The 20,302-nt window shown below is 45.3% G+C and overlaps 1 protein-coding gene across 1 annotated transcript in view; it reads left to right on the top strand.

Moving 5' to 3' along the window:
* The window catches only part of LOC118239765 (mothers against decapentaplegic homolog 1-like), a 433,113-nt gene extending 413,540 nt beyond the window's left edge, over positions 1-19,573 (top strand). Inside the window, 1 exon segment of the mRNA XM_035453600.1 lies at positions 19,430-19,573. Within this exon segment, the coding sequence (XP_035309491.1) occupies positions 19,430-19,573 (144 nt within the window).
* Positions 19,574-20,302: the final 729 nt, after the last annotated feature.

A 20,302-nucleotide genomic window follows, 5' to 3' on the forward strand; every position in this document is an offset into this window, starting at 1 on the left:
TTCGGGAATGCTGGCCTCAGATTTGGGGGTAGGAATTCTAAATGATTGAGATGCATTCAAGACTGGATAAATGATGCTGGAGAGAAAGATCAATAGTCAAAAGCACTTGGTGATCTTACAGGGGACATTAGTTCAGTTCCCTGCATCCCATCCAGGTGGCCACATTCACCTATAAATCTAGCTCCTGGGGATCCAATTCCCTTTTCTAGTATTCACGGTCATGCCCCCACCACACCCCCACAGGGACATGCACATATGAAAATAATAAAAATATAATAAACTGGCCGGGATTGGAGTCCCACGCCTTTAATCTCAGCACATGGGAGGCAGAGGCAAGAGTATCTCTGTTAGTTTGAGGCCAGCCTGGACTACAGAGTGAACGTCAGATAGGCTCTAAAGCTATACAGAGAAACCCTCTCTCAAAAAACCAAAATAAGTTAAATAACTGCATAAATAAAAGGTGCAAATATTATAATGTCTTGAAATACAAAATAAATAAATATATAAATAAATAAATAAATAAAATAAAAGATTGGGAAGAAGGACCCAGAAATTGGGAACATGTTTGATCCCAGCACATGGAATGCAGATGCAGGTAGATCTCTCAGAATTCTGTAAGAGCAAGGTAAACTAGAGAGGGTGTAGTTAATTCCATCCTCAGAAAAAGCCTGAGAAATTCCCTGTGTAGCTCAAGGCTAATTCAGCTGCAGGGTTTCTCTGTGGCTTTGGAGGCTGTCCTGGAACTGGCTCTTGTAGACCAGGCTGGTCTCGAACTCACAGCAATCCTCTTTCCTTTGCCTCACGAGTGCTGGGATTAAAGGTGTGCACCACCATTGCCAAGCCCAGGTCACCCACTCTTAACCAAACCTGAACAGCCAAGGTAAATACCAACCTGCTTGCAGTTTGTTTTCTTAAAAACCCTTCACACAGTTGGAGAAATGGCTCAGAGTTTAAGAGCACAGACTGTTCTTCCAGAGGTCCTGAGTTCAATTCCCAGCAACCACATGGTGGCTCACAACCATCTGTAATGGGATCTGGTTCCCTCTTCTGACCTGTAGAATACGTGCAGACAGAACACTGTATACATAACAAATTAATAAATATTTTAAAAAAACTTCACAATTGTGGCCAGGCACTCTTTTCCTGCAGCTTCTGTGTCGGTTTGCTAGACAGGGTCACTGATGAGTATTGTAACTTAACATTAAACCTTATGAGTCTGCATCATAATGAGTTGGTTCCTTGGTGGTCTCTTTTTGGGATCTAAGGAATTTGGCATAAAAATTCCACACCAGTCAACGCAGCAGAGAGACCCTGTCTCCAACAAGCAAACTGAACGTTGGGAGTAAGGAGGCTGGAGAGGTGACTCTGTGGTCAGAGAAGTTGTTGATTTTGCAGAGGTCCCAGTTCCCAGATCCCACTCTGTGACTCACAACCTGTTCCTGGTGATCCAACTCCATTTCCGAGATCCAATAAGCCCTGGTGACCTCCATTGGCACTGCAATATGAGGTTCAGTCTTACATGTGTGCAAAATACTCATCCTAAAATAAAACTAAAGGCTGGTGAGTTGGCTCAGCATGTCACAGCATCTACTTTCAAGCTTGATGACAGGCTTCACCACCAGACCCTCTTGGGTAGAAAGGAAAACATATACACTGGCAGCCGACTGGGCATTTGTGGTACAGCCCTGTAATCCAAGCACTTGGGAGGCAGAGGCAGACAGATCTCTGGGAGTTCGAGGCCAGCCTGGTCTACAAAGTGAGTTCCAGCACAGCCAAGATTGTTGACGCAGAAAATCGCTGTCTGAAAAATGTAAACCAACAAAAGGACCACAGGCAACACACTTTCAAAGGACCCGATTTCAAATTTGCAGCACCCATGTGACAAAATCATGTCTGTAACTCCAGTTCCAGGTGATCTGGCATCCTCATGCAGGCAAAACTCCAATGCACATAAAATAAACATAGTTTCCAGGTGGTGGTGGCCAATGTGTTCAATCACAGCATTCAGGAGGCAGAGGCAGGCAGATGTCTAGGAGTTTCAGACAAGCTTGGTCTACAGAGCAACTTTCAGCACAACCAAGGCTCCACAGAGAAACCTGTCAGAAACAAAGGGAACAACACTAGAAATGTTAATGGTTAATTCTCTCTCTCTCTCTCTCCCTCTCTGTCTCTGTGTGTGTGTGTGTGTGTGTGTGTGTGTGTGTGTATGTATGTATGTATGTACGTACGTACGTACGTATGTACGTATGTATGTATGTGTGTATTATGTGTGTATGCATCCACATGCATTCAGATGATATTGGTCAGAAAAGGACAGCAGATTTCTTGGAGCTGGAGTTAAAAATGGTTGTATGTGGAAATATACCCTGGCCCTGTGCAAGAGCAGGAAGCACTCCATACAGACACAAAAGAATTCAATATTTGAAAACCATGCTAAAATGCAGAGTAACAGGATGCTGTCTTTGTAGTCACCATAGTGATAGTCATATCTTTGTGCCCAGACTGTTTGGAATGGACTTTAAGAAAATGACCCACAGGAGGCTGGCAGCACTTTGACTCACAAAACTGGACTTGGATATTGTGTGTTGATCAGGGCCTCGGACAGCTGTGATCCAGTGCTTGAGAGACAGAACTTGTTGTGTTTTGATTTTCTCTGTGTAACAGTCATGGCTGGCATGAAATTCACATAGATCCTCCTGCCTCTGCCTCCCTAGTGCTGGGATTAAAGGGCAACCTCTGCTACATGGTGAGGTGGAGGCAGGATGATTAGGAATTCAAGATCATCCTCAGAATCAGAAACCAGAGGGGAGAACGTGAGACCCTGTCTTGGGGCAGGAGGCCCAGAAAGTGCAGGTTAGGAAAATGTTTGTTCTGCTGGGGCCATAAGCACACAAGCTTTGATGAAGCTCTTTGGATTTGATGTGGACTCCATGCAGATCTTTTAGGATGGGGATTGGCTGATTAGCAGATTAGAACAGCAGTGATAGAGAAAGAACACCAGGGAGACACTAAAATTTGGAGCACTAGACATTTCAGTCAATCACTGTGCCAAGACTCCCACCTACTGGCCAAACTCTGCAACTACAACAGATTAAAAGAAGTCCTGAGAAAACAATACTTTGAAGGAGGTGGGGTGTTAGAGACAAGGTTTATGTGAGCTTCAGCTGACCTGAAAATTGCTCTGTTGACCAGACTGTCCTTGACCTCATACTTCTGCTTGCCCCCACTTCTCCAGACGCAGGAGCATTTGTGTAATTTGCAGAGGTAATTCAAAATGGCAAGCAATAACCCAGAATTCTTGCAGATATAGGGAGAGGAGGCTAATACTTCCCTGCCCTGGCATCACCAGAAAATACCATAGAAATTTGTATAAACTTTTCTACTTCTTGAATAGACACTGTACTCACACCTGGGAAATATCTACTAGAACAAACAGAAGCACAAAATCCAAAGTGGGCTGGCGCTGTAGGTCCAAGGTTCCAGAGGCCTTAGATCCAATAAGATCCAGGACTGTTTGTATCTGCTAGCCACACAAATGTGGCTTCAACATATGGAGAGGGCTGGAAACGTGGACCAGCTGGAAGACTGGCTGCCTAGATAGCATGCATGAAACCCAGGATTCTCTTCATACAGATTTCATGCCAATGGTTGACACCTGGAATGAAAAACATTTACAATGGGTGTGCAAGGCGCCTTTATCAGTCAAAGGCAGGGTCATGCAAGAGCAGACAGAGCCACAGGGAGTCCCAGGATAAAAGCAATCGGCTATGTGGACAGCTTCAAGTGACCCGGGGTTTGAACTCCAGTCCCCACAGGACAGCTTATAATCATGCCACCTCCAGGCAAGAGAATGTAGCCAGCTTCTGAATGTTAATATGATAAAGGGCTGAACCTTGTAAAGGAGCCTGCCACCAGCATGAGGACCAGAGATTCTTCACAGGAATCAACATGGTGGGGAGGTGACCTATGACAAGGGGGAGTAAGGATGGGTCCAAAGGTAGGCAGGCACAAATGTAAAAATGTGGCCAGATATTGTGGTGACCTTACAGCTAGCATTTAGACAGACCATCCTGGCCAATTTATTGGGATTTTAGAACATTCCCCCCCAAAAAAAACCCTACAAAACACTTGGCCTAGTAGCATATGCCTTAATCCCAGAAAAAAGATCCCTGTTCTGCACAAATTAACTTTCTCAAAATTACCTCAATACCTAGAGTTAAAACTCAGTCTGTTAAAATAGCATGTCAAAAGCAGATTGGAGTGTATCTCAGATTCCTTAAGCACCTTATTCGATAGCTACCACCTCCCATTCTTCCTCTGCAGAAGCATCCGACATCCCTAACCCCAGAGAATTCACTGTTTAGTGTCATGATTTACAGACCTAAAGGTGAGCACCTCTCGAAACCTACTGATCTGGAAAGCTCTGCCTACATACTTACAGGACTGCAAAGCAATTTGGTCCTTCTGGTGAGAAACAAAATGCAGGGGTATAAAGTTACCTCCTCCTGTGAGGAATGAGGAAGCCACAAACATGGTAGCCTCCAAGAAAGCACATGGAAGCAACCTTCTGAGTCATTCCCAACCCTACCACATACAGTTAAAATAAAACTGAAGACAAAACTGCCAAGAGAACTAGACTTTATTGATCTTTAGTGGAGAAAACTAAAATTGCCAATTGAACACAAGGATTCAAAATTACTTTAGACATTAAAAGTTAATAATTGGGATTAAGGGAAGAGGTGGTTCAGCCTAACAGGATCATTGTTCAATTCTCAGCCCCCACATGCAGGAGACGATTCTGCATGCTCATGCTGCAGACACCATACACCAACAACTCCAATGCTTAACTCTGGCTGGGACTGACCAGGACCAGGTCTCAGGTGTCCTCACTCAAACCCCCAAGAAGACTGGAGTTCCCACTGTAGCTGGAACAGGCGTTAACTCTCCCCACCTAGTGTCTGGACAGTGAGTGAACACTCAGGTCTAGAATAGGAACAGAAGATTTTTAAGGGACAGGTGCTCTCAGGGGACACTCAAATGGTGTAGCACTTTCTACTCCATCCAGAAGAGTGCGCCACATTTGAGTGTCCGCAAGTGAGCAATTGCCGGTGCACAGAAGTTCCACGATGCCTTCTCCACACAGCAACACTCAAAATGGGGTCACTTTCCCCTTCACAAGGCATGGAGAGTGCCTCCATTTTGAGTATGGCTATCTGGGACCTCACAAGATGGATCCAGATGGGACTGCAAAATTAAGAAGGGTCTAAAGCATGTTAAATGGGCCTGGGGAAGATAGCTCAGCGGGTTAAGGGAACTTGAGGAGACAAATTCAATCCTTCCCACCTACTTTACCATCATTTACTTCCCTGCAAGTTTCACCATGCACAGCAAACAGTAAATCTCTTAAGATGAGCCGCTATCCACAGCGCAGGCGGGAATGGTACCCACGGACAACACCCAAATGTCGAAACACTTTCCACTTTAGAAATGAGAAGAGCGCTCCTGACATTTGAGTGCCACCCCATGGACAGCAACCACCACCTTGCCCAGCTGCAGCGTTCTCTCAATTAGCTGCCCTCAAAACCTTGGCAGCACTTCTTCCAAGGAACAAAAAATGTCCCCAGAGTTTGAGTGGAGCAGGTTGAGATCTGAACGGTGCTGTGCAAGTAACCTGTAGAAAAGCTGTTAGGAATCTCAATTATTGTGTAAGGCCTGAAAAACGGAAACAAGTTAAAGGTAACACCAAGCATGGTTGACACCTTTTAATCCCAGCACTTTGGGGTTAAAGAGGGGAAGCCTACACTGGTCTACACACCACCCTCCCCCACTGACAAGCCAAATTATGTATAGTCATATCAGTGTCCCTTCTCTGGCTGTCCACCAGGCTGGCCTTATACTCAAAATGCAACAGATTTGGATTTTGTACCCCATCGTTTCCTAATGGACCTATTAACACTAGCAAATTAAAGTGTAAAAGGTAGCGCTGGGCATTGCTGGCGCATGCCTTTAATCCCAGCACTTGGGAGGCAGAGGCAGGTGGATCTCTGTGAGTTCGAGACCAGCCTAGTCTACAAGAGCCAGTTCCAAGACAGTCTCCAATGCCACAGAGACACCCTGTCTCCAAAAACCTAAAAATAAAAAAATAAAATGTTAAAGGTTTCAGCATGGTGGTGGCAGATGTAGGTGGGTCAAAGCTACAGAAAAACCCTGTTTTGAAAATCGAAAAGATGGAAAAAAAACAGGCTTTGGTGGAGCACACCTTTAATCACAGGAATCAGGATGCAGAGGAAGGTGGATCTGAGTTTCAGGCTGGCTTGGTCTACAGAGTGAGTTCCAGGACAGTCAGGCAGGTTACTCAGGAAATCTTAGAACAAAAAAAGTGAGTTCTAGGACAACCTCCATAGCAATATGGAGAAATCCTGTCTCAAAAAGAAAAAAAAAGAAAAGAAAAACCAGCTGGGATATGATGGCACACACCTTTAATCCCAGAGACAGGTAGATCTGTGAGGACCAGGACAGCCTGGTCTACAAGAGGTAGTTCCAGTACAGCCTCCAAAGCCATAGAGAAATCCTGTCTCGAAAAGAAAAGAAAAGAAAAGAAAAGAAAAGAAAAGAAAACCAAAGTGGGGAAAAAATATATGGCAGGTCCTGCCCAGTTGGGTCTTCCCACCCCCACCCTGCTTTACAACTGTTTACCAGGGTAGGGACTCCATGCTCCAATGGGGTTTCCAGGCCCCTGGTCCAAACAGACAACAATGGATACAGTTGATGGATGAGCCTTGAAGGGCGCCTCAACTTTGAGGATCACTGTGCTGAGCCTCCAGATGGCAGCACCTGTATTACGCTGGCATGCCTTCATTCCCCTCATGTACCCATCTTTCTGTTTTTTAAAAACAGAACCTGGCTTTTAAGTTGTCAGTCTTTGTGGAATCTTTTTATCAATCAGTAACACTCAAAACCTGGCAGTAGCACTTTTCTTCCAAGAAAACAAAAGAGCCCCTAGTTTGAATATCACAGGTTGAGGGTCCTACAGGACCTGATCATCCACTTAAGGATTTTGCCCATGTATTAATATGGGATATTTGTATAACAGATGCTGTATTAACACAGCGTTTCAAGAAAATTATTTTTACCCCAATACATAGATTTTTAGAAGTGCAGCTCTCCTTTACACTCAAGCCTGAGCTGAGTGCCTGTGCACAAATGCTTTCAATGGGCTCAACTGGGATGCTTGTCCCACACAGTAAGGCACAGAGTGGAAGCACTTTCTCGTTCTTCTTCCAAGAGGGCAACCACTTTGATGACCACTATGTGGGTTGTCCCCTCCAGCCTGGGTACTTGTGGACTCCCATTTCCCCTCCCCGGACACTTCACTTACTGGCTACTGTGAAAGGGAGGCCTTTCTTCCCTAACCTTCTCACTCAACCTTCTCCCCACCATGCCTGGAGTCCCAGCTCCCAGGACACTGCAGCTATCCCAGACATATGCTACCAAGGAACACATTGTATCTCAAGTCCAAAGAATGCCCCACACTCCAGGCGCTGGTGGTGCTATCCTTTAATCCCAGCACTGGGAGGTAGAGGCAGGCAGATCTCTGAATTCCAGAGCAGCTGGTCTACAAGAGCTAGTTCCACGACAGCTTACAAAGTCACAGAGAAACCCAGTCTATAAACTTACTCCCCTCCAAAAAGTGCCCCACACTAGAGAAATCGTGGATAAGCCACTAAGAACTGGGGAAATGGCTCTTTTACCAACCGGTAACCCTCAAAACATGGTGACACATTATTCCAGATCACAAAGTGCCCCCACATTTTGAGTACCACAGGCTGACATGGTCCAGAGAGACACACAAACCTGAAAAAATTCGCATTGGATCAGTTCAAACAGGGGTTGAAACATTCCTCTCATCCGCAAACCCTGAGACATGTGCCCTAAACTGGTCTTCTTACAACCAAGGGTAACCTTGAACCTAATGTAAAAGATCCAAAAGTGCCCAGAGAAAAGTCCTGTTTCAAAAAGTGACCCTTGTAGCTTACCTCTAACCACTACCAGGTTCCATTAAGGTCCAGGGCACATACATGAACAATATTCCCATCACACCCGAACTGCTTCCTGTTTTTACACGGTGGAGCAGCACCCCAAAAGCCTCAGCTCAGTGCCTGTGCACAAATGATTCTACTCTGCTCAAGTGGGATGCTTGCCCCACACAGCGAGTCACAAAGTGGAAGCACTTTCTAGTTCTGCCTCAGAGAGGACAACCACCATGATGACCACTATGTGAGTTTTCCCCTCGAGCCTAGGGGTACCTCGACCCCCCATGTCCTCTCCAATACTGTTTCAGTTCCTGACTACTGTGCAGGATGTCCTGAGTCCCTCCTTCCCACTCAACATTCTCCCCTCCATGCCCGTGGAGTCCCAGCTCCCAGGACACCGCAGTTAACCCAGACACGTGATACCAAGGGACCCATTGTAGCTCAAGTCCAAAGAGTGCCTCACACAAAATGAATGCTAGAGGAGTCACTAAGAACTGGGGAAATCGCCCCTTTGTCAGCCGGTAATGCTCAAAACCTGGCGGCACTTTGTTCCACAACAAAAAGTGCTGCTATTATTTGAGTACCACAGGCTGACATGGTCCAGAAAGCCGCAGAATCCTCTGCGCCAAAAACCTGAATGATGTATGAAATCGTGGATACGGGTTAGTATCAGGTTCCGAAACTAATGGTAATTCAGCTTCTCCAACAAGTACAATCGCCTGGGATCCTCTGGAAATCCTTCAAGCAAGTGACTACCACCTCACACTTTGTAACATTCATAGCCTCCCCCCATGCACACACACTCCTAAATTCCTACCTTGTTGACACTAATATATATCTGCCTGCAGGCCGCTGGATTCTGTGGTGTGGGACAAATCCCAGCTGCATGAGGGAACAGGAGGAGGAATGCGCGGCCATGCTGATTTAAAATTCCAGTTTTTAAATTAAAAAAAAAGCAACCTAGTGCTGGCTAACGCTTTTAATCTCAGCACTGGGCAGGTTCGGCAGGGGCAGACCTGTGAGTTTGAGGCCAGCATGGTTTACCGAGCACTTTCCAGTACATGCTCCAAACTGTAGAGAAAACCCAAACTACTAAAGCAGGCCTTGGTGGTCTGGAGGAAGGCAGATCTGAGTTACTCAACCTGAACCATGTTGCCTAAAATAAATGTGTCTCCTCCAAAAACTGAGGGAACATATCCATGCCAGGGCTACACACCTGCCTCTCAAAGCAACGGTCCTAGACTGCAAACATCAGAACTGAAAAAAAATACCTTTTTTTTCAGAAAAGCCAGACTCGAATCGCAAGCAGCAATAGCAAGGTCAGGATGGGTAGAGTAGAAAACGTTGAGAGAGTCTGAGGGCTCATTGGCCCCCTGCAGGGGAGGCTCTGGTATTCCTCCCCCACCTGGAGCCATCCATACCCAATCCCCACTTCTGTCCTCCATGTTAGCTTTCCTGGGGCACAATGACTTCCCAGTCTTCCTTGGCCCCACTTCTAGAGGAGGAAGTGAATTTGTCTGTTGATGTTTAAATGGCTGCAGTCTGGGTAGGGTGGTTCCTTTTTTGTAGCAATTGGTGAGGCTGAGGCTGGGGATGGGGGAAGGATCACTGTTGGTTCAAGGCCCTGGGGTCTACAATAATAAATTCCAGACTAAGCAGGGTACATAGTGAGATTCAGTCTTATGTGTTTGTTTGTTTGTTTGTTTCTTTGTTTTCCAATATGGGGTTTCTGTGTGGTTTTGGAGCCTGTCCTGGTTGGAACTCACAGAAATCTGCCTGTCTCTGCCTCCAGAGTGCTGGGATTAAAGGTGTGCACCACCACTGCCCAGGTTCCAGACATATTTCAATGCAGTTTAGATCTATTGTTTATGGAAGAAGTAAACCTTGTCAGCAAGCAGCTAGATCTTCCATTTGGGGAAGCAGACAAAGATATTGATTTGACCCTTGTAGTAGCAATACCTGTAATCCCAGCATTGAGAGAGAGAGGCAGGTGGATCCCTTGAGTTTGGGGCCAGGACTACACAGAGAGCCCCCATCTCAATGAATAACAACAGCATCAAGGATACAGGTTTTAGAGTCTAGAATACTAGATTCCTTTTTATATTTTCTCTCCCTTTATTTATTTGGAGACTGGGTCTTTCTAGGCTAAACTAGCCTTGGATTCTCTATGTCGCTGAGGATAATCTTGAATCCTTCTCCTGTCTCTACTTTCCCAGTCTGGCCTTGGCCACTATGCCTTCTCTATTCTGTGCTGAATCCAACTAAGCAAAGTGTCCCATCAAATTAGCTTAAAACTCAAAATTTTTATTTTGTGTGTGAGAATTTGGTGTGTGTGTGTGTGTGTGTGTGTGTGTGTGTGTGTGTGTGTGTGTGTGTCTGTGTGTGGGTGTGTAGTTATATGCATGATAGTTACTTGAGAAGTAGAGGCTGGAAGATGACTATGAGTTACTACAGGCCAGCAGAGCTACATGAAATGGATATCCACTGAAGATTCTTGTGGTCATTGTCCTCTTTGTCATGCAGTAGAAACCATGATTGTATACAGTTGATGGACAGTGGTGCCTGTGGCAAAGTGGCAGACAGGCAGAACTGGAAAACCATCTTCCTGGGAAGGGAAGGATGCTGGCCTGAATAAGACCTGGCTATCCATCCAGACCTCAGAACAGGTAGAGATCCCCTTTGGGGCTGTACATATTTGGTCTTGCCTCCAGGAAGGAGAATCATGAATTTCTACCTCCACCTGGGACTTTAGACCTGCTTTGAGGACAGCATGAACATAAGAAATTCATGTGTGTTAAAAATAAAAAGAATGGCCAGGCAGTGGTTGCGCACGCCTTTAATCCCAGCACTGAAGAGGCAGAGGCTGGTGGATCTCGGTGAGTTTGAGACCAGCCTGGTCTACAAGAGTTAGTTCTAGGATGTGCTCCAAAGCGACAGAGAAATCCTGTCTGGAAAACAAAACAAAACACAAAAAGAATGGAAAAAGAAGTCGGATATCTTGAAGACTGGCATTTTGCCTCAGATTGTGAAGTCCAAGCCTCAGAGTTGTTTCCCAAAACTAAAAAAATCCCCCTCTGAGCTTGAAATCACAGCCTGAGCCAGGCTTCTTCTCAAGCACAGCACAGGCAGCCTAGACCGGTTGTAAGAGGTACGGATCCCCCACACAAACACCCCCAGAGCCCTGCACTGTCAGGATGCAGCACGGCACACGTTCTCAGGACCCCACAGGCCAGTTCCACCATGGGAAGAACGGGATTAAAGGAGAAACCACCTCGTGCGGGGTAACAGTCTGGGAGGTCTAAAAACTATAACCCCCCCCCCCCGGGGTTCCTGCAGCTTACAGCCTTTGCTAAGAGAACCCTGCAGCCCTGCTAGGAATCCTGGTTCCATCCCGGCTTCTGTAGACAATGGTCCTTAGGAATGACGGCTGGCCCTTGTGCGTAACCCAATCACAGAGATCTGTACCCAGGCCCCAAAGCTGTCTCCTGCCTCAGAGGCTGCACTATCGGCAATGTCCTGAAGTGACAGCAGGGGGTGGGCATCTCCGTGTTCCTGGAAGGCCTCCCTGAGCCAGGCAATTGATTTGGGACAGCTCTCTTGGGTCCTGACAATAGACAGTTCCTCCAAGGCTGAGTGTCCCTGGCTGAGCTCTTGTCCCTCATGACCCCAGCATTTGAAAAACCAAACACATTTTTGTTAAGACCGTGTCTAAACAGCACAGATCCTCACCACCACTTCTGGGAGAGAATCCGGAAACCCACAGCTCCCTGAGTGCTAGGCAAGACTGTGGCAGTGCCTATAATGTTCAATTGCATTTTGACAAGGGTCTCGCTGTGTAAGGTAAGGCAGGTGACACTCATGACTAGTCTCACCGTGGCACACCCGGAGGCAGGTGGATATCTATGAGTTGGAGACCAGCCTGGTCTACAAGAACTAGTTCCACGACAGCCTACAAAGTCACAGAGAAACCCTGTCTTGAAAATCCAATAAACAAAAAAAATAAAAATAAAGGTCTCAGCATGAAGCTTTAGGTGGATAGGCTAACCCTGGTTTTGGACAGTATATAGGCCTTGATTTCCTGTGTCTGGCTCCTTGCGTCTCTCCTTCTGAGGGCTTTTGTGGAATAACTGTGCCAATAGGCTCAGCCTCTCTCTCTCTCTCTCTCTCTCTCTCTCTCTATATATATATATATATATATATGTATGTATATATACATATATATATCACATATTACACATATATGTATAGACACATTCTTTTTTACATATACACATTTATTTATTATTTATTTATTTATTTGTCGGTTCCTCAACCAAGCAGGTGGACCTAGCCAGAGGATCTTGTCAGGCTATACCCCTCAAGTGGGAAGTGCCCTCTGGGTTTCCCAAGGGAGAAAGGGCCTCCCTCTTGAGTGTCACCCCCATGAACAGTGGCAGCCTGGAGCCCAATAACAGCAGTCAATGAAGTCCCAGCTCAGGACTTGTCTGTGTGTCCACTTAGAAGTTCTCGGCAAGGCCAACTGATAGAGCTGAGTGGGAAGAATGGGGCACAGGACCGGCTTGTGTCCCTCTTTTTCTTTTGGGTTGTAGATTCACAGATGTATCCTTGTGGCTGCTCTTGGCCACTAAGTCAGAGTATTGGGCAAAAGCCTGGAAATACGGATGAACCACAAGACTCTTGGTCCTTTTCTGAGAGAATGTCTCCCACCTTTATTGTGGAGCAGCCTTATATACAAACTTACAAAACCCCCAGGTGAAAGGGTTCACAACAGGATATTGATGTTAGTAGGGTGAGGTCAGATAAAGAGGGGGTCCCCGTTGTTATGCTGGAAAACAAATCTTAAGAGACCCCATTGGGGCTGGGTTCCAACATCTCCCCCTTCTTTATATATAACAAAAACAGTTACCAAGTAAGAACTATATGATTTTAACCATTCTATCTTAGTGTGTTACTATAACTATCTATCTTCAACTCCACCAAAGATCATAGAAGGATAATATATAAACTCTAGAACAAACAGAGACACCTTACTTCCTAGACAGGCCATAATGTGTCTGGCAGACTTTTCAGCAAAGCTAGAAATTCTAAACTGTCCTGCATTGGAAACAGTTTAGACAAGAGTAGCTTTTTGCCCAAATGGCTGGTCTTGCCATGTCAAAGTCAAACTCTATAACGAGTTTCTTGGATCCCCCTCTTCCTCTCAGTTATAATTGGTATTCCAGGAGCAGGAGCACTATATGGTAAATAATATCATTCAATACATGTTAACCCAGATTTTAGCAGACTGTTAATGAGAGGATTGGTGGCAATATGTACATATGTAAACAGAGTAGCCCAGACTGGACTTCACCCTCTGCTCCCTTTGTCTTAGCCTCCCTCCTGAGTACTGGGGTTGTGGGTGTATGCCACAGTGCTGGTTGTACGTGTGTGTGTGTGTGTGTGTGTGTGTGTGTGTGTGTGTGTGCATGTGATGCATGTTTGGAGGGGGTACACATGCCATCATGACCATGTGGAGGTCAGACCAACTTTGTGGAATCTGTTCTGTCCTTCCACCTTTCCCTGATTTCCAGGGATCAAACTGAGGTCTTTAGCTGTATGACAAACCCTTTAACCCATGAAGCTGTCTGACTAGCCAGTGATGTACATTGCTAATTGTGCATTATCTTTTTTGTGAATAGTAAATTTTTAAATGGAATAAAGCATCTATTTTTAATCTGAAACTGTATCTTGAGGCATTACTAGGTCAACAGGCCAATGGCCCTGTGCTCAGGCTGGGGTCCTGTGATCTAGGCTGTACTCTGGAGTAGAAAGTTACTTTCCTTGTTACAGCAGGGTGGAGTTCAGATCATGTGTCTTCACTTACTGTGATGTAATTACCACCGATTTTTACCTTTCTCATTTGTCTCTCTGTTTTCTTTCTGTCCCCAGTGCTTCCTCCTGTGCTGGTTCCCAGGCACAGTGAGTACAACCCTCAGCACAGCCTTCTGGCACAGTTCCGTAACTTGGGACAGAATGAGCCTCACATGCCACCAAACGCCACGTTTCCAGATTCCTTCAGGAAGCCCAGCACCCACCCGTTTCCCCACTCGTCCAATAGCAGCTACCCCAACTCCCCAGGCAGCAGCAGCAGCAGCAGTACCTACCCTCACTCCCGCACCCAGGCAGCCCTTTCCAGATGCCAGGTAGGAGGGGGTATTCAGGGACTCTGCCTGCCTTGGGAAGGTGGATAGGGGTGGCCTGCGGGGGGCGGGGGGGGCTGCGGTGGGTGGAACCCTGAGCACATCCTGGTGAACCAGTCTTGGAGAATATCAATGTAGGGAGGGGAGTTGTACATACAGCTGGAGAAGAGGATGGCTTGTTTGAGTCCTGTTAAGTTTTGAAACTGCTGCATCCTTCTTTGAGTTGCACAATTGTTCATGTCTCGGCTCTCCAGAAAAAGAAAGGGGAAAATGTCATATTACACACACTGCTGCTCTGAGAAGCAGCTTTGGTGAGCTTTTCCAACATCGAAGAACCCTTGTTATCAATGCAGCCGCAGAAGAGCTAATTACTGGGGTATCCGCCCTCCCCATTTAATTAGATTCATTTAGCCAGTGATGTAATCCCAAGAAATATGTACTTTTAACAGCAAGGAAATGCAACAGAAGTGATAGAGAACATCTGCTTGTTTAACTTAGCAAAGACAAAAACCTGTTATTTTACTGCTTGTTTAACTTACCAAAGACCAAACCACTTATTTTCCTGTTTTAGTCATAACGGATGGTGTAATAGTGACTAATTAGAGGGCTACACTTCTCAGATTACAGGTTAGTAAACAAGCATCTCAAATATTAGTGCCAGAGCTCTTGCCAGTCGACATCAAGAGGGACACGATGAATAAAAGTTCATCATGAAATGCATGGATATTTTGGGGAGGGAAAATGATGGGACAGGATGTTTATAGAGCCACTTAAGGTGCTTTACATTAAATTTTACTTCAGCATCCATGTTGTACCTTCAGGAATTAAAACGTGATCCATGCTTTATTGCTTCCTATTTCTTCTTTTTAAGCACTTAGGTTTTAGTCTGTTTATTTTGTTTTATGTTTTTCTCTTTGGGATGACGATGGGGGATAAATTATTTTAATAACCAAACTAATAATATTTGGTGGTTTCCTAGCCATCCATTCCTGGCAAGTCCTTTGTGTCTGGTGGACGGGCTAGTGGTGAAAATGTCTGTTTTATAGGGCTTTTGAACAGGGACAAACCTAGAGGAGCCCCAGTAAAAGAATCAAAGGCTATCACTAGACTTCCTTCTTGTCCTTGACTGTCAGAGATTAGCACAGGCCCTTGGGAGGAAAGAGGAAGGGCTGTGATCTGGTGGGGCTGCTAGACCACCATCAACAATGACCCCTGTGACCCCTGCTGCTGCCAGGGTTGCTATAGTATAAGTTCATTGGTTTCTGTTGAGAAGACACTCCGCCTTTGCTCCTGGCTTGAAGCAAGCAGAGTTAACTTCACAGCTGCAGCAAGAGGTTAGAGTGAGAGGAAGGACTGACTGGGAGGCAGGGGGAGATAAAGGTGCCTGTCACCAAGCCTGGAGACCTGAGTTCCATCTCTGGGAACTGCAAGGTGGGAGGACAGGACTATATTCTAAGTTCCCATGACAACCTCTTGGACAATGGTGCTCTTCCTGGGCACTGATAGGAATATATACCAGGAAGGCACAGGTATACATATTGTAAATAGCAGGGGTGAGGCGGGGGTCAGGCCTGAATGAGATGGGCAGGTACTGCTCACCTTCAAAAAACTCATTCGAATAGTGCACATTTTGGTGAGTTCATACACGGCCTCAAAACCATGGTTCACAGACTGTGCCAGTATCTGAGCAAACTCTTGGTTGTTGAAAATTTTCACGCTACACCCACTGGGGATCTTGCAGACAGTGGTGGGATGAAACCCATGATGGTAGTTGCAGTTCCGACTCTGCACAAAGATGCTGCTGTCACTCAGGCATTCGACATACACTTCTCCTCCAACATAGTACAGGTGGACGCCTGTGAGACGATACACCACGTCAGTCATAGGCTCAAAGGCACCCGGGCAGAGTCAAATTTGGCCACTCACATAGCCATTGTGACAGACATCTAGCTAACTATGTTATGATTGTGATAACCTTTCTGTTCAGAAATTAACAAAGCTGTACCAGGTTCAGCTCATCACAGATTTGGAGGCAGCCGGTTTGCCTCAGTGAGGATAGATATCTGGAGCAATGATCTGGACACTAGATGTGCTTATTGCTACTTTGTATCTTTGCCTTCCCAGCAGACGAGGTAGAAACTACATTCATATTCAGAGGGTATATAGATAGGGTCCCATACAGACACAAGAGCACAAGAGCATATAAACACACGTCATGTCATTAAATTATGATTTTACACTGACACTTCCAAGGAATGCCACACCGCTTCTTGATTGCCTGTTCCTTACTCCACAGGGAAAGCTAAGCTCTGAGCACTACCCACACATGTGCTCATTGACTTAATCATATAATAAATACATATAAATGTTATAGAACTGCTTTAATCTAACACTAGTAAATAGTTAAATCCCCTATGAAAGATATTTGGGATGTTGAGATGGTTCAGTGGGTAGAGGTGCTTGCCACCAAGCCTGATGACTTGAGTTTGATTCCTAGTATCCACATGGCAGAAGGAGAGAACTAACTTCCACAAGCTGTCCTCTGACCAAGGTACTTACACACACATACACGCATGCACACACAAACATTGAATAAATAAATGTAAGAATTGTTTTAAAAGATATTTCACTTCTAACAAAATGTAGAACAGCATAGTGCACCACAATAACCCAGCAACGTCAGCTGGCACCTATCAACAGCATGGGAGTGGGAAAACCACTAAGATCAATGATTGGAGCAATTTCTAGATAATATGAATTAGAAAGATACTTCAAACAGCAGCATCTGAACATTTGGCATTTGCCACAAGAATGATGGGGTCACTTCTAGAGGAAGAAAAGATGAACGTTTGCAGGATGAGTAAAGGGACACGCACCTTTTCCAATATGTCGCCTGGTGTTTTCTATTGTGGAGTTCCGGTTAATGTTGGAGAGCAGCCCAAGGCAGAAACGGTTCTTGTTGTTGGAAGGATCAGTGTAACCATCCACCAACACGCTTGTGGAGGAGGACTGGAACGCTTCCCCCACGCGGTTGTTGAGCTCATAGTACACAATAGAGCACCAGTGCATTGGTTCCTCATAAACAACAGCTTGAACATCTGCAAGAAGGAAAGAACTTTGCTCACAGTTACACCTGGAGCACCCCAACCAGAAACCGCATTGTAAAACTGGCTGAGCACGGTGGAACGAAGACAGGGAGGGGCAACTACGAGGATCACATGGGTCATTTCTGTGAGATCCAATGCACTTCTTACTAAGGGCGGCATTCTCCTTTCATTGGGAACTGGCAGAGATCCAATATACCAGCTCAGCAAGCCCGGCAACAGCACTTGCTGAATACAAATGACTTATAACTTGCTCGTTAACATACAGAAATAATTGAAATCACTCCTGCTGGCACATTACCTACAAGTATTACAGTGACCAATGAGAAAGCAAGTGGCTCAGGAACAGGAGGGGCCCTAAATAGGACTGCTGTTGGAGACCAGCTGCACTTATCCCCCACCTACGGAGGGAACATGAGCTTCAGTTCTGCTTGTAAGTTCCACAGCAAGGGTTAACACTGTCATCCTAACATGTCACAGATTTTCAGGTTTAAAATAAACCCAGGAGCCAGAGCCCTCTGGGAATACGTCATGCAGTTTATTCCGGGTCAAGCTAAGGGTTTAATAGAGTCCAGGCTGGGGCATGTCTTATTCCAGAAGCAGGCAGCCTAGTCAGTCTGTCTGTCTCAGCAGTCCTTACGGCTCATATCAGCCTGGGGAGGGACAGCCTAGTGAACCTTGTCAGTTTCAGTAAAGCTTTTATGATGTCTGCTTCCTGAGTTTTAAGGACTTTGCCTAGAGGGTGGAGTGTTTCACCTCCCCTTAAAACATTCAGCAATTCTGGAGCTTCCCTATAAGACAGAAGGTTTTATCTTTGAAGAAATTGCTACACAACATGTGTAAAAGGTGAGAGAAGAACCAACTTCACAGATTTATTCTCTGAGCTCCACATGCACACTGTGGTGTACATTAACACACATTTATGCAACAACAACAAAAAGCTGGGTGCAGTGCTGTGTGTAGTCCCAGCATGGGAGACAGATAGGATCCCTTAGGCTTGCTGGCTGCCAGTCTAGCCTGATTGACAAAAGCCCAGGTGCAGCAAGAGAACTCATCTCAGAAAATACAGTGCAGTGTGATTGAAGAAGACAGCCAGTGTAGACCCCTGTACTCTCCAGGCATGGACTCACAGATAAAGGGGCAAGGGATTGTTCAGTTAAAGGTGTAGGACTCTTACAGTGGTCCTGGGTTCAGTCCCAGCATCCAGCTGGAGTGGATCACGATAGCCTGTGACTCTACCTCCAGGATCCAACATCTTCTGAAATCCACAGATACCACACATTCATAGGAAAATCCATACTCAAACACATACATATTTGCAGAATTTTTTAAATAAAATACTAAAAAATAAAGCCAGTTTGATAATACATGCCTTTTATTCCAGTGCTCAGAAATCAGACAGGTAAGCTCTGAGTTTGAGGCCAGTTTGGTCTACATAGGGAGTTTAGGCCAGCCAGGGCTACCCATTAAGATTATGTCTTAAAAGTATAAGTAACTAAAGTGTTAACATAACATTAATGCAGTGGGAAATAAATATTTAAAATATCTTGTTTTGTTTTGTTTTGTTTTTCGAGACAGGGTTTCTCTGTGGCTTTGGAGGCTGTCCTGGAACTCGCTCTTGAAGACCACAATGGTCCCGAACTCACAGAGATCCCCCTGCCTCTGATTCCTGAGTGCTGAGATCTAAGCCGTGCACCACATCCTCCTGGCTAAAATATCTTTATTCAAACAACTACTGAATGTATTTTAAATTTGTAATTACCGAAGACTTATAATATTTATTTTTTTATTTGAATAAAGGTCTCATTCTGTACCCTGACTGGCCTGGAACTCACAGAGATCTGCCTGCCCCTGCTTCCCGAATGCTGGGATTAAAGGCATGTGCCTCTATACCAGACTAAATAGGTGATCCTGGGGTCCTTGGGTAGCGTTTTGGTGGCCAACGTCCATCCCCCAAAATTACACATGCTTTTGTGGTATGTTTGTTTTCTTGTGGGACATATCCATGAGTCCAAACATAATTATGTGAACTGATCTTATGATCTTATTACTTGGTAGAGTGACTCAAGGAGATAGAGAGTTAAATGACACCAGTGTGCTTTATTTTTCCTAGGGTTGGGGAGCCAAGTACCACAGGCAGGATGTTACTAGCACCCCCTGCTGGATTGAGATACATCTGCATGGCCCTCTCCAGTGGCTGGATAAAGTTCTTACCCACATGGGTTCGCCCCACAATCCTATTTCCTCAGTGTCTTAAAGGGCCTCTGGCTTCTGTCTCTTGCAAACTGTTGAACTTTGCATGTACTTGAAGGATGGATATGTCAGACGGGTGAAAACCTGACAAGGGAGCCTTGCCCTCTGTGTGCACCTGTTGTATTGAGAAATTAACAGATATTGGTAACATGATGTTGATATCAAGAATCTGTTCAATTTACATTGTGACATTCTGTTGTATGATCAACTAAAATGTTGACTTTTAGCAGGACTTTTGTGTATAGTTTTAAAGGAGATGGCCAGGCCAGGGACAAACTATCTATTAGAAGAAGAACAATCCTGAGCAGTCCTTTTGTTGGGAGTGTTTGGCAGAGTGTTACGCTAATAGTCTTTGAAGTGTGCACTTCATCAGGTTCTGAGCCCACCCTGAATCATCTTTTGATGGATTTTCATAAGGTTTTAAAACTATTTGTATTGAAATGAATGGGGTTCTTTGTTTGTCTTTAAAGGCGAATCTTTATGACATACACAGTATTCTTTCTAAAACAGTTTGCTAACTGTAGCGCTGTCTGAATGACATCAGGCTTTTGCTCCTTGCTAAATCTGTGTATACAGAATATTTGGAGGTCAGGAATAGTCTAAATGGCTAATGGATCTAGAAGCTATTTGTCGGTGGGGTGGGGGAAAGGAAATGACGACCACGAATGTAGACTATGCCATAACGATCAGTTTGTTGTCTTAAATGAGCAAGCTGGTGTCTGAATTTGCTGTG

The sequence above is a fragment of the Cricetulus griseus genome, unplaced genomic scaffold (assembly GCF_003668045.3).
Source record: "Cricetulus griseus strain 17A/GY unplaced genomic scaffold, alternate assembly CriGri-PICRH-1.0 unplaced_scaffold_1, whole genome shotgun sequence".
Lineage (NCBI taxonomy): Eukaryota > Metazoa > Chordata > Mammalia > Rodentia > Cricetidae > Cricetulus > Cricetulus griseus.